This window comes from Mytilus galloprovincialis, chromosome 6 (genome assembly GCF_965363235.1).
Source record: "Mytilus galloprovincialis chromosome 6, xbMytGall1.hap1.1, whole genome shotgun sequence".
NCBI lineage: Eukaryota > Metazoa > Mollusca > Bivalvia > Mytilida > Mytilidae > Mytilus > Mytilus galloprovincialis.
Window position 1 is genome coordinate 94098252 of NC_134843.1, and position 13022 is coordinate 94111273.

At 32.3% G+C, this 13022-nt stretch overlaps 1 protein-coding gene across 1 annotated transcript in view; it reads left to right on the top strand.

The window, feature by feature from the left end:
• The first annotated feature begins 6014 nt into the window (after positions 1–6014).
• The window catches only part of LOC143080766 (metabotropic glycine receptor-like), a 66278-nt gene continuing 59270 nt past the window's right edge, over positions 6015–13022 (top strand). The window contains exon 1 of the mRNA XM_076256788.1: positions 6015–6737. Coding sequence (XP_076112903.1) covers positions 6116–6737 — 622 coding nt within the window. The 5' untranslated portion in view covers positions 6015–6115. The remainder of the gene's footprint in view (positions 6738–13022) is intronic.

Consider the following 13022-nt stretch of genomic DNA (forward strand, 5'->3'; position numbering starts at 1 on the left):
ATTACTTTTCCAATAAAATAATTTAATTAATAATTTTCACGGCACATTTCATCATAATTTAATTTCATTTTCTGCCTTACAAATATCTAAGCAATATTCCCATGCCATGAGCTAGAGGTTTACGGTTGAATCGAAGCAATAATTTAGCCCTAACTGCCAGTAATTCCAGATTTCTTTAATTTTCTATATCAATTTGATTTACGAAGACGTATTAATTGTTTTTCAACATAATTGAATATCATCATGAATTTTAATTAAATTTCGTCTTCCTTTAGCCATAAAAGAGGATTTTCGCTCCTGGAATAGTAAATTCACACAAAAGTAGCGAACAATATTACCAGAGCGGATGTGAATTTAGGATTTCCATAATCTCTGCATCAATCGAGTATAAAATTAGATATCGCCTTCGAAAACTTGTTTTCTGCTTGGTTAAATCTATATTGTAAGACAAATATAACAGTCTTGTAGCTATTAAATCCTATAAATTGAAATGACAAATAGCTTCAATATTGCACCATAATTAAAGAAGGCATTTTATGTGCAACGTCGTATAAGCGATAATTACTAAATAAAAAAAGGAGATATATTCTGTTTCAGAACACAGTTCAATCTTTCTAAGGACATATAAGGAATTTATGTGGAAATATAAAGAATTATAATTAAGGTAAAATTGAGAATTAATACGGTGAATGTACCAAAAGAGACAACAGCCACACCAATGAGCAGAAAAAAGCACTCGAGAAAATCACGCACTCAGAGGTGGTCTGCAGCTGGACCCTTAACAAAAATATATACTAGTACAGCGAAAACGGACGTCACACTAAAGTCCGAAACATAAGAATAAGTTCACATTTAAAAAATCCATACAAGACTTGCATAGAATTGAAGCTCCTGACAGGCACAAACATGCGATGGAGTTCAACATGTTTTGTGAGCTCTCAATCCGTTCCCTATATACATGTATATACTTCTATCCAAAATAGAATAAACAAATACACAGCAATAGAAACATAGGTCCATCTTGCAAAGCTCTGATTACTTGTTTGGTTCTTCAACATTTGTATTAGATTTTAAATATTCAAAAATTTCGGTCTGAAACATCACTAAAGAGACATTGCATGTTTGATATTGTAAAGCTACCAAAATAAATATCCAACAACGTTTCAAAGTCTAAGGTTACAAATTGTGAATGAATTCATACCGAAGATCTGACGTCATCATTAATGTCTGTATGAATGAATATACAGCAATGATGCCTTTCTGATCATTCATGACCTTAAAAACAACTGTTACAACACATTTTCAGCTACCTAATGGATTTATAATGACCCAAAGGAACAGTCAAAACACAAAGTTAGAGTAAAGCTATGCATATAAAATCGATGTAGACTGCGATTATCAACGCCATGTTAGTCCGAGTACGTCAGCTAGTGTTTCTATATTTCTACATAATAAAGCATCTCATTTGACCGTCAAATCCCTGCAGAATAGCCACAGTCAAGTGATATGATTAAATACAAATCCAAACCATTATTACACAACTATTCGGTATCAGCATAACCATATTAGATATTTGAATAAACTTTTATATTAGAAAATAATGTAAATAATATACCTTGTGCGTCAAATCTTTATCTTTTTGAAACACAAATGCAAAGATGATTGATGAAGTTAACTTGTATATTGGGTAGTGATAATGGAAAACCTTGGCTCTTTTGTGAACCAATAATTCATGTAGCTTTGGATGACAATTTTAATCAAATATTGTATTTATTGATGTGATTAAATTGTGAACAGCAACAGAAGATGAATTACAACCATGTTTTGTTCTGAAACCAATGGATAACATTAAATCCTAGTGATGATAAGAATAAAATGTATTTAACAGATGATCATGGCACTGGACTATTCATCAAAGATGTACGTAAAGACCTTTTCTCACATTTTAAACTATTCCCTGTTAGTCTTTCAAACTTTTTCCTTGGGTAATGCATAGCATAGTTAAGCTTACAGTTGTCAAATTAATTGACAATAACCAGGACAAAAACAACATGGCACAACAGATCTTCGCTGCTTCTCCTCTAAGCACGCGGCATCCGTGAACATGCTGCGCATCTTTTTCGTGTGTGATTTCCTGAAGATGGATCAACAATAATGAAAAGTAATTGAAACTATTACTAACAGATAGGTTTTAAACGGATATAAATAGTTCGCATGTGGACGGGCCACATAAAACCTGGCATACATAACAAACAAACCAGTATTTGCCCTCATTTGTGGAATAATACAAATATACGATGGAAATTCGTCAAGTTCCGGTTTCCCTAATTAAGAAACACTTAGAGATTGGGTTATTAAAACAATTGGGATATAGTGTGAAAATTTGTTAGACAAATATAAAGACAATAACTATTTAGTGTCTTTAAATATCAGCTGTAATTGTGCGAGGCTAAGAAACAGGTGTAATGTGAGCTTTAGCAAGCTATTTCTCGTGTTTCAAGCCTAGTAAAAATACAGCTAATAGGTAATGACACTAAACAGTTGTTGTCTTTATCCAGCAATTCATTTTGTACATTTGTTTTTCCATCCCAATTGATGAATATGTTTTTGAAAGAAATCCACATGACTTAAACGCGGACTGCAATGAGGACCCCGATTTCAACTTAGACGTAAATAGTAATTTGACATTAACGTTTGCTTGCAACAGAAGCAGGATACCAAATAATATATACGTCTAGTATACGTATATCGCTCCGTGTTATCTGTACACCTGTATTTAAATAGTAAAGGTCGATAGCTGGATAAAAGGAAAAATCAAGACAGACCCGAAGATGTTCTGTGTTTACGACTATTCTACAGAAATTGAACGTCTACAAGTGCAATTAGTACAAATTTATTACACTCTCTGTGTATTGATTGCTCTCATTGGAATTAACTAGCATTTCCCGTGGCTGAAATGAAAATTAAATTTTGAAATTGACAGAGAACTCAATTTATCATTTCATAAAAATCAACTATTTGTACATATTGAACGAAACAGAAATGTCATTTAGTAAATCGGTTCGTTCATCATGCAGATGATACATGGAGTGACGTCATCAAATGGCGTCCATCTTATCTGCTTAGTTTCAACTGTAATCATACGATCTCAAAATACTATTGTAATCGTAGTTCGAGTTTTATAAAATAACAAATATATAATAACAAAACTGTTTTAGTATAAATTATAAACCAGAAATTCAACAAAATTGATTATAACAAAGTCAAAATATCTCCTATTGAATAACGAAGAGAATTTTTTTAAAGAATTTTTTTTTCATCTGTTTAAAGGAAGGCAAGGGATCTACATCATATAGTCCTTGAATTATACAATCAAGTATAAAGAAAGCCTCTAATGGAAAATATCCGTTTAGTTATGGGAGTTGTGGGAAAGAAATTTTTTCTTGAACGGCATGCCAATCAGAGTTGTTTGACATTTCATAGTCTCGAAATTTAAAGGGAAAAAATGTTTAAACAAGAACTATCTTTAAAAAAGATATCCGACGTATTTAAATTTGAGTATAGATTATGTTTAAAACTATCATTTCGATAACCTTCAGAAGCACAAAGATACCATTTAAATAACGTTTTCTCTGTTTGTGTTCAGTATTCTCGGTCCTCGTATCTTTCTGTTTACATTCACCAAAACCCCGCGGAAATCTCACATGCGTAGGTGCGTTCTAAAAGTCATCTACGTTCGTACAACAAAGTTTACATTAAAAATTATATAATTGTCCCGAATAAACAGCTGTCACGGATGCAAAGAGCTATTGGAGAAACAATTATTTTAATAAAACATAAATCTTTGAAAGTTCTTATTCAAATATTTATAGTTTTTCATTTGCTTTCCATCACCATATAATTAACGAGACGTTTTTTCAAACACAACCAAATAACCCACCATGACAGCATTTTGTCCAATCACAGAAAGGATTTTCGAGCATGCGTATTGTGTTGCCATAGTTAAGCGTCCTTAAGTTCAAAGGGCACAAACCGAAACTATACCGACTACGTCGGAAAAACGAAGAACGCAGGACAACACATAGAGATCACTCGCGGGATGGGCTTAGCTGGCAAGAAAAAATGTATATGTATAACATGGCAACACAAACAGTATGTGTAACACTTGGCAACACGGAAGAACATGTAATACATTTATATATGCAATATACAAGAGGTGTATTTATGTTCTTTTTCACGGGTTCATAAAGCATTTCTTTACTATACAAGGCTTCATGACACAAAACACATGACAACACAAAAATTATATGGGATGTAGGTGTGCAGCATGTGATACATGGCAACACAAAAATTATATGCAATACATGGAAAAACAAAAAGTTTGTATATGTAATACTTAGTCAGAAAAAAAATATCAATGAAATATTTGACAGCACAAATATTATATAGTTCAAGGTGTAAGAATAAATTCTTATCATATGCAACGAATTTATAATGGACGATATTCATTTCTATGTGAAAAACTATTGAGCACTACAATACGCGATGAGTATTCTGCATATTTATCGACAATCAACATTTATCTCAAATTAACGAAGTTTACCCATCAAATTGTATATTTTTCTTATCAAAATTCATTTTTCATATATCATCATTCTAATTAGTAAGCTGTGGAGAAAATAACAGAAAGAAAACACTTCAAACCGAATGATTTCTGAAGCATACAGAATCGAAATTAATATATCGGAATGTTATCAGGAGTAACATGAATTTTAATAATTAAATGTGATAATGGCATGAACAGCTGTTTATTGGTGATATATCCAAAACGTCCTTAACAGCTTTATTCGTTAGACACTTAATAGTTTATCTATAACATTCAATATTTCAAAACAGAACAGTATATAAAAAGATATTGTTTAACAATTACTAGCAGTCGTCAAAATCATAAAAATATTGTATTTGAAATTGATGGAATCTATTATTTTCAATTTTTACACAAGTTAAATTATATATCTAGTCGGTATCAAATTTGAATCTGTAAAAATGTACATATTTCTGTAGAAAATGTTTAAACAGGGGAGACAATTACGTCAACTGATAAATTAAACTAAATATTTGCATTGCATATGAAGTCGTGCGAGTCAAATTGTGTACTCTCTTATGAATACTTTATTAGATGCATGCAGACAGTAAGTTTGTCAAAACCCCCAGGAATAGTCTTATCAAAGGTACCGTCACGTGAGGTAAAGCATGCAAGTCTAATTGCTATTTGTTTATTATAATTATGTATTTTGACATTTTAGTTTGATAAAAGTGATCATTCGATATGTGATATAATTGCCAATAAGAAAACTTTAACCAGAGTCTAAATGACGTGACAGTGAGTAGCAATTATAGTTATCGTACGACCTTTGACAACGAGCAAAACCCTTACAGTTCAGTTAGCTATAGGTCAAGACATGAAAAATGTGAAACAATTGAAACGTGACCAGAAGAGTGGCGAAAGATACCAGAGGAACATCATAGTCTATATACATGAAACCCATAAAAACAACGAACCTTAATGGACGTAAACTATAATACAAAATGACCACAAGCTTGGTTCTTATTGTAACATTTTATTGAAATTAAGGAAACATTGTAAAATAGTAGAACTGATTGATCGTTGTCTGTACAGATGATAGGATACAAAGTACTCTAATATAATTTGGGGAAGGAAATGACATTCAAAACTGAAATCTGCTGAAAGAATGTTGGATCGATCGCTAAGTAAAATAAGCATTCTATACGGCTATAAATCACTTGAAGTAGTTGCTATCAATAAGTTGGAATTTAAGAATATGAGCTTGTTAGTAAGAGGAAATACTATATCAAGATATTCTCATTTTATCTATTAGAATTATTTACACATCATAATATGGAACAGTGAGATAATTTGTTTCTTCAATATAAAACAACGCTTTTCTTTTTTATATTTCAGATGTGATAGAAAAAGACATAGCAAATACATGTGATTATTTAATCAAAAATTGTTTTAACAAAAAAAGTCTAAAAGAAAACGAAAGTCTTGAATATAATAACTGTGATAGAACTGGAATTATAAACAATTATAATGGGCGATACCTATTCAATCGTTTTCATAACGTCAATTGTTTCATTTGCTGTCAGTGTTGTGTCCAATTATACAGTGGACACTCAATTTTCGGTAAGTATTGTAAATATTTCCCAAATGCCTGGACACTCTATAACAGATACGGACCATATTGACCATTCCGATGTTGTCACAAAATTTCTTGAACTGGTTGAGCAGTATGAACAAAATAAGTACAATTGTACGACTGGTACTAATTTTACTCTTGGAGATGGTGTGATAAAACAATACGGAAAAAAGCGGTTTAAAGCACAGGCTCTCGTTGCAGTAAATAGAGCAAACTTTCTAACTCGTATTTGGAAAGATGCAGATAAGAATATTCTATCATCCGAAAACTTTTTCTTTTCGGCTGTAAGGTCTATGTTAGAAGGGGACCCCGAACTGTTTGCTGCTGGGAATTGCTACGATAAACAGGAATTTAAAAACTATAGACTATTTTGTCCTTATTCTCATAGAACAGAAGATGGGAGACTAAATGTGAAGGATTTATCTGTGGAATATGATTATCTTGGAAATGATTCAGAATGGTTTTATTCAGCACGAGTAAAAGCGAGCAAGTTGGAAAACTTTAACTACACTATAGGTGAGTAATGTAATTTATACAAGTTTTTGCCATCGCTAGATATTCTGTTATTACGTTTAGCAAAAATATATACTTTGTACTATCTTGAAAATATATATTTGTTTTCAATGAGAATGTTGACTTCAAACTTTCGGACACCACGATACTTTTGTTGTCTGCATAGAAAGCACATACCTAATAGAGGACACCACATATATTAATTTTGTCATAGCTAAACATTCGTTTTTCGTTTCACAATTTCGAATAGACTTCTAACAGTTTTATAACCCTGTCATAAGTAACATAAAAATTGGCACAAAGGGAGCAAGATCTCTTTTCCAAAGTGAAGTTCAAGTTGAAATAATCCCTTTGTAAACCTTACGGACGCCATCACGATTTGGTTGACCGTATTGGAATAACTGTTTCAGAGATGATATTGGATATGTTCCTTATGTCGTAACTACAATCCCCTTCCCTTTGTATGAATGGTACCTACCTAATTAAACTCATACTTGGTTTGTTATAAAATGAGCAACACGACGGGTGCAACATGGGGGGCAGATTCTGATTAACCTTCTGGCGCACCCGAGATCATCCCCAGTTTTTGGTGGGGTTCGTGTTGCTCAGTCTTTAATTTTCTATGTTGTGTCCTGTGTTCTATTATTTTTCTGTTTGTCTTTTTCATTTTTAGCCATGGCGTTGTCAGTTTATTTTTGATCTATGAGTTTTGTCAGTCCTTCCTTTTACTTTTTTTTTAATTTGAAGACAAGAAAAAAAAGTAACAATGTAAATTTTGATTTTTTGTCATCGTGTGACGAATTTCATTATTTTTAATTCAGTGTCATGGTTATTAAAGTTTTGGTTCATACTTCCATCAAAGGACTTTTTATTTAATTGAACTTAGAAAATTAGGAATACGAATACGAATACGAATATTTTATATCATTAACATAATGTTACATCGAAAACTTAAAGATTTTCAATACAATAATAGTGCATTCGTAAACAAATATAGCAAAAGACAGTACGTTTGGTTGTGTATGTTTACCACGATTAACTAAACAGGAGGTACGACAATCGATAATACATATCTAATAAATCTTTAAATACATAATATCATTTGATGAGAATGACTAATTAAAATTTACAGTATTTGCATTTTGTGAACAATAATGCAGTATTTTTTTTTCTTTCTGCACTAAAACAGTTACAGACAAGAAGATAATGGTACTTATCACCTATTTCATATGAGTCACATACATTGCAGGTTCTTACGTCTTTTACGAATTCTAAATGTCATCCGACCGATTCAATTGGCAAACGGTGACAGCCACACCTGAATTTACATAAAACATACATTAAATATAAGGGTAGACTAGATAAATAAAGCTCAAAAACAGAATTCATTCTTAAATATTTTATAACAAATTATTTTAATTGAATTAAAAATTGCTAATGTGACATTTGAAATATCTAATTGTTTAGTTGAAGGTTAGTCACTACAAAAGCTTTTCTAGCTTATTATTGATTAATTGTTTGAAGTTTCACGACACATGTCCGCTGATCGGTTACTATGAGACAAGTGGGACTATTTTAATGCAAATAGTTTTACTTTCTACATAATTCTGATGTGTCACTTTGATTACTTTTACTCTATGGATAACTGTTCTTATAATATATGAAACACGTCCGCATTTCATTTCATCTTAGTACATGTACTACAAAAAAAACCAACCTTAATACAACTTTAGAGGTGTCATAGGCGAAAACATATTAATATTATGGTACCTGTCGCAAACCTTAGGGTAACCTAAATATCATCAATGAATTACAATAATAAAAATGATACGTATACAAAAGAATAAGATTGACGTTCCTAAGTAGAACATTCAAATAATATATGAATTAGAAAAAAGACTTATAGTCCAAATATTCACTTTATTTGAACTTTTGGGGACATTTGTCTCATTGGTAATCATACCATATCTCCATGATCTCTTTATTTTCATATTGCTCAGAGAAAGAAATTCGTGCATGGAAATACATATAAAGAAGGGAAGTAACTCTTTTTTGCATTGTTCAATGACTTTTTGTTTTTGCGAATTAAATGATAGCGTAATTTACGTTATTGCCACACAGAATATCAGCATTAAATAGAATGTCCAGATGTGTGTTCTTTTATATATAAGTCACTAGTTCTGGCTTAGATCATAAGATACAATATCAAACAAATTGTTTACAGAATATATTAGAATATTGTCTAAACAAAACAAACATTACGCTAAGCAATAAACCATAATCAATTTAACTTTGATCATTTCAAGCAAATTAATATTCTAGTGTAATCACGATTAAGATAATTTTCTGTTGTAAGCGAGTTTTCAGAAAAAAGTTAATGTAGCAAATATGAAACAAAGAAATTCCAACCAAGGTAAGGCTGGGATATTGTTAAAAGGCGTATAATTATTATTTGAAGGTGAGCTTTGATGAATTACCATCAGTAAAAGAGGAAAAGTTCAAACAATTTTATTTTCACAACATAGGTATTAGATATAATAAAGCGAGTTTCATTACAAAACATTACAGAAAATGATATGGTTACATGTATAACTTTTGCGTGAACAGTTCGTAATTATTAATAAAAAGACTTCACGAGTGTTTTGCTTTCTCAAACAAGGTCAAATTTAAGTTTTATTAATTGTTTTAGAAATAATTCTGCCCTTATAAAATTAGATGAAGATCTATAACATTGTGTGTTTTGATTAGGATTTACCTTTATGTTAGGTCTCAATTAAAATGTTATACAATTTTAAAGTTTTCACGGAAACTAACTCAAAAAGTTACATTGAAGACAACGTCAAGTATCAGAATTCAGCAGAACGAACAAACATTAAAGCAACTAAACATATAGAGCATGTTATGTATTTTGATTGGAAAGATGCTTTAGCAATACAGAGAAAAAAAATAAAAAAAATAAAATCTCAAAAATGCAAAAATCGATCTTAACAAATTGACTGTTAAGATTCAAAAGAATTAAAAAAAAAACCCAAACAATAAAAGATTATCTAAAAGAAGAAACACTCAAGACAGGGATATCGTACAATGAAAATAACACAGCTTAGTGAGAACAATTCATACATTCACAATAGCCTGAATTAAATCCGATATCACATTTAGGGACAGTTGTGAGATCACTATACGCAAAGAACCTTTGCAACAACCAAGATAGAACATTTTACTGTCGCCAGGAACGTCATCATTTATGTATAGTGAAATCCGAATTGCAATCATTCAGTCGAATTGACCCAATTTTAACATCCTGCCTATTGGGTATTCGGTTTTTATTTCTGCAATTTAAACAAGCAAAATCAACCAATCCAAATTCGAGATAAGGAAAACAAAGAAAACAATAGGTGTGCATATTATCAAAGACGTCCTGTTTGATTTGTATATACATTTTAAACTTCCATTGTTATTGTATAATTCTTTTTTTTTAAAAGTATTTTTATTCATATCAATCTTTGAATACCAATATTTTGATTCGGACTATTTCTAATTGTGAAATAATTCAATCACTATGTATCATGTGTAATAAAATAGATCAGATAGATGTACCATTTGGCAAATAGTGTGTACCCCTTTCTTCACATTTTTATCTATTATGTCTTTTTGTTTTGTTCACACATCGTTGTCAATATAATGGAATTTCATGAGACTGTATCAAACGTTGGAGGTTCGACAAGCTATAAAACTAGGTTTTAATCCACATTTTCTACATAAGAAAATGCCTTTACTAAGTATAGAATATGATAGTTGTTATTCATTAGTTTGCTGTGTTCGTGTTTTTGATTTTGCCATTTGCGTAGGGACTTGTCGTATACAATTTTCCTTTGAGTTCCGTATTTTTGTTATCTTATTTTTTCATTTAACATACCAGCTGGTTTGCTTCGGTTACATCGTGACTGTATGCACAAGTGTAATTGCTTTTCTAAGAATGCACACTTTTAATGATACAATACTATTAACGGTATTGTCCATAACCAGATGCGCAATTGACAATTACAGCCCAGGTCACAACAGATCGTACGATTTTTTTGTCGTGGAAGATCTATTAAATAGTTGTCGTGGCACTGTCGTGCAAAATGTCAAAAAAATACTTCGAGTGGTCACATCAGCTACGACATGTCCACGATGATTCCACGATGGGTACAAACCAGAAAAAATTGTAATTGTACTATCTTGGGCTTGTCGCAAGTCGGTCGTGCGACAGTCGTACGACAATTGTGAGTTGTTTTGGGCCATTTTGCAGGTTTTTATGTCATGGGATGCGCGTGTTACTGTCGTGTCACTGTCGTGTTACTGTCGTGTCACTGTCGTGCCACTGTCGTATTAATATCGCACAACAGTGGTCACTCGCGCAGTTGACTCCGAACTACTAGTATATAAAGAAGGCCCGATGTATAGGGCTAATGATGCGAGGAGCGACTCTCAGCAAGAGCTCTTGAAACATACCAGACTTCAACTCTTGCATCAGTGTACTATACTGCCCAAACATCAGTCGCAGTTCGATCCATGGTCTAACCCACCAACGTGGGGTGTTCCGCTGGTTTCTATGCTGTTTACAGACTCGCATCAACGCTAACAGGACCACATTTTATTCTTCTTGGATTCCGGCAAGGCGCCTATTAGGCAAGGCCAAGCGTAATCATTCCGGCAGACTGTAAGTTTTTTCAAACATTCATTCCTGTCGAATTGTATTCTTCTAAACAAAAACGAAAATATGTTGCACAACAAACGTACCTCTGTCGTACGACAGAAAAATCAATGTTGTGCGAGCATCGTACGAAATTTGGTATTCGTGAGACAATCGTGCGACTGTATCACGAGTTTCTTGCGACAGTCGTGTGATTGTCTTACGACCGTTGTGCGACAATCGTACGATTATTTTTTTTTTATTAAAATGGATTATGGTGGTACCTACGACAATGTGTTTATAGCACGACAGTCACAAGACAGTGACACGACAAAAAATCGTAAAGCAAACGAGGTGCATGTCCAATTTTCGTCCCACGCCCGCGCCACGATGCTCAAAATACCGTGCGACTGTCGTACGACGATCACAGATGACCCGCGATTTGACAAAATTTCATGTCGTGGAACTACATAGATGTGTCGTTTGTTCGTTGTGACCAGGGATTAACTGTCACTTCAGTGATGGCCGAGACCGAAATGTTTATAAATAAAAAAAACTTCGTAAAACATCTGAACGCTGATCCAACAAAAAACCACGCAAATTATACACAAATCTGGACAAGGAATCGGATTTTGGCATATAATATATACACACCCATAGCCCTTTTTATACATATATATGCTCTAGTTTTTGTGCTTGATTCGAGTAAACACACTTCATTGTCAAATATAAGTTGAAATAAAAACTCATGGCATCGCCTCACAAGCTTTACGGTCGTTACCCGATGCACTTAATTACGAAGGAATAATAACATATATGTCAGAATGAAATACGTTTTTTGATCAAAGATGACCTTTCCTTTTATTAAATTTCGTTTGATGTCCCTTTTAGTCATATACCTTTTTCAAATTCTCTGTTGATAAATTCATGAAATTTAATATAAAAAAAGACTAAGGTTCCATCACCTTAACTTAATTAACTTAAACCTTTGACGGTTTGTGCATTCCTATTAAATGTATACCCGATATCATATCAAAGAGTATCAAAGACTGCTATACAAATTTTTTTTTTAAAGTTTAAAGATCGTTTTGATATATTGACAATTAGACTATTGTCGTGAAACACACTACATGCTTGCTAAAAAGTAAAATCACAAAAATACTGAACTCTGAGGAAAATCTAATCGGAAAGTCCATAGTCACATGGCAAAATCAAATGACAAAAAACATCATTAACGAATGGACAAGAACTGTCATATTGCTTTGCTTGGTACAGGCATATTCAAATGTAGAAAATGGTGGATTAAACCTGGTTTTATAGCGCTAAGCCTCTCACTTTGTTGACAGTCTCATTAAATTTCGTTATATTTACAATAAAAATATGATGCGTGAACTAAACAGACATAATAAATAAAATAGTCAAAATATGGGTACAGCAGTCATCATCGTGAAACAATTTTAAAAGGAACAATTTATCAGAACACAAAAACATCTATTTACACACACATTCATTGATTCGCGTGACGTCAGAAAATTTCATACGTCACATATTTTTGTCGTTCAATGTTTAAACAAACAATTTTAAAATTTCACAGGGGCAAATAGTCCAAAAGT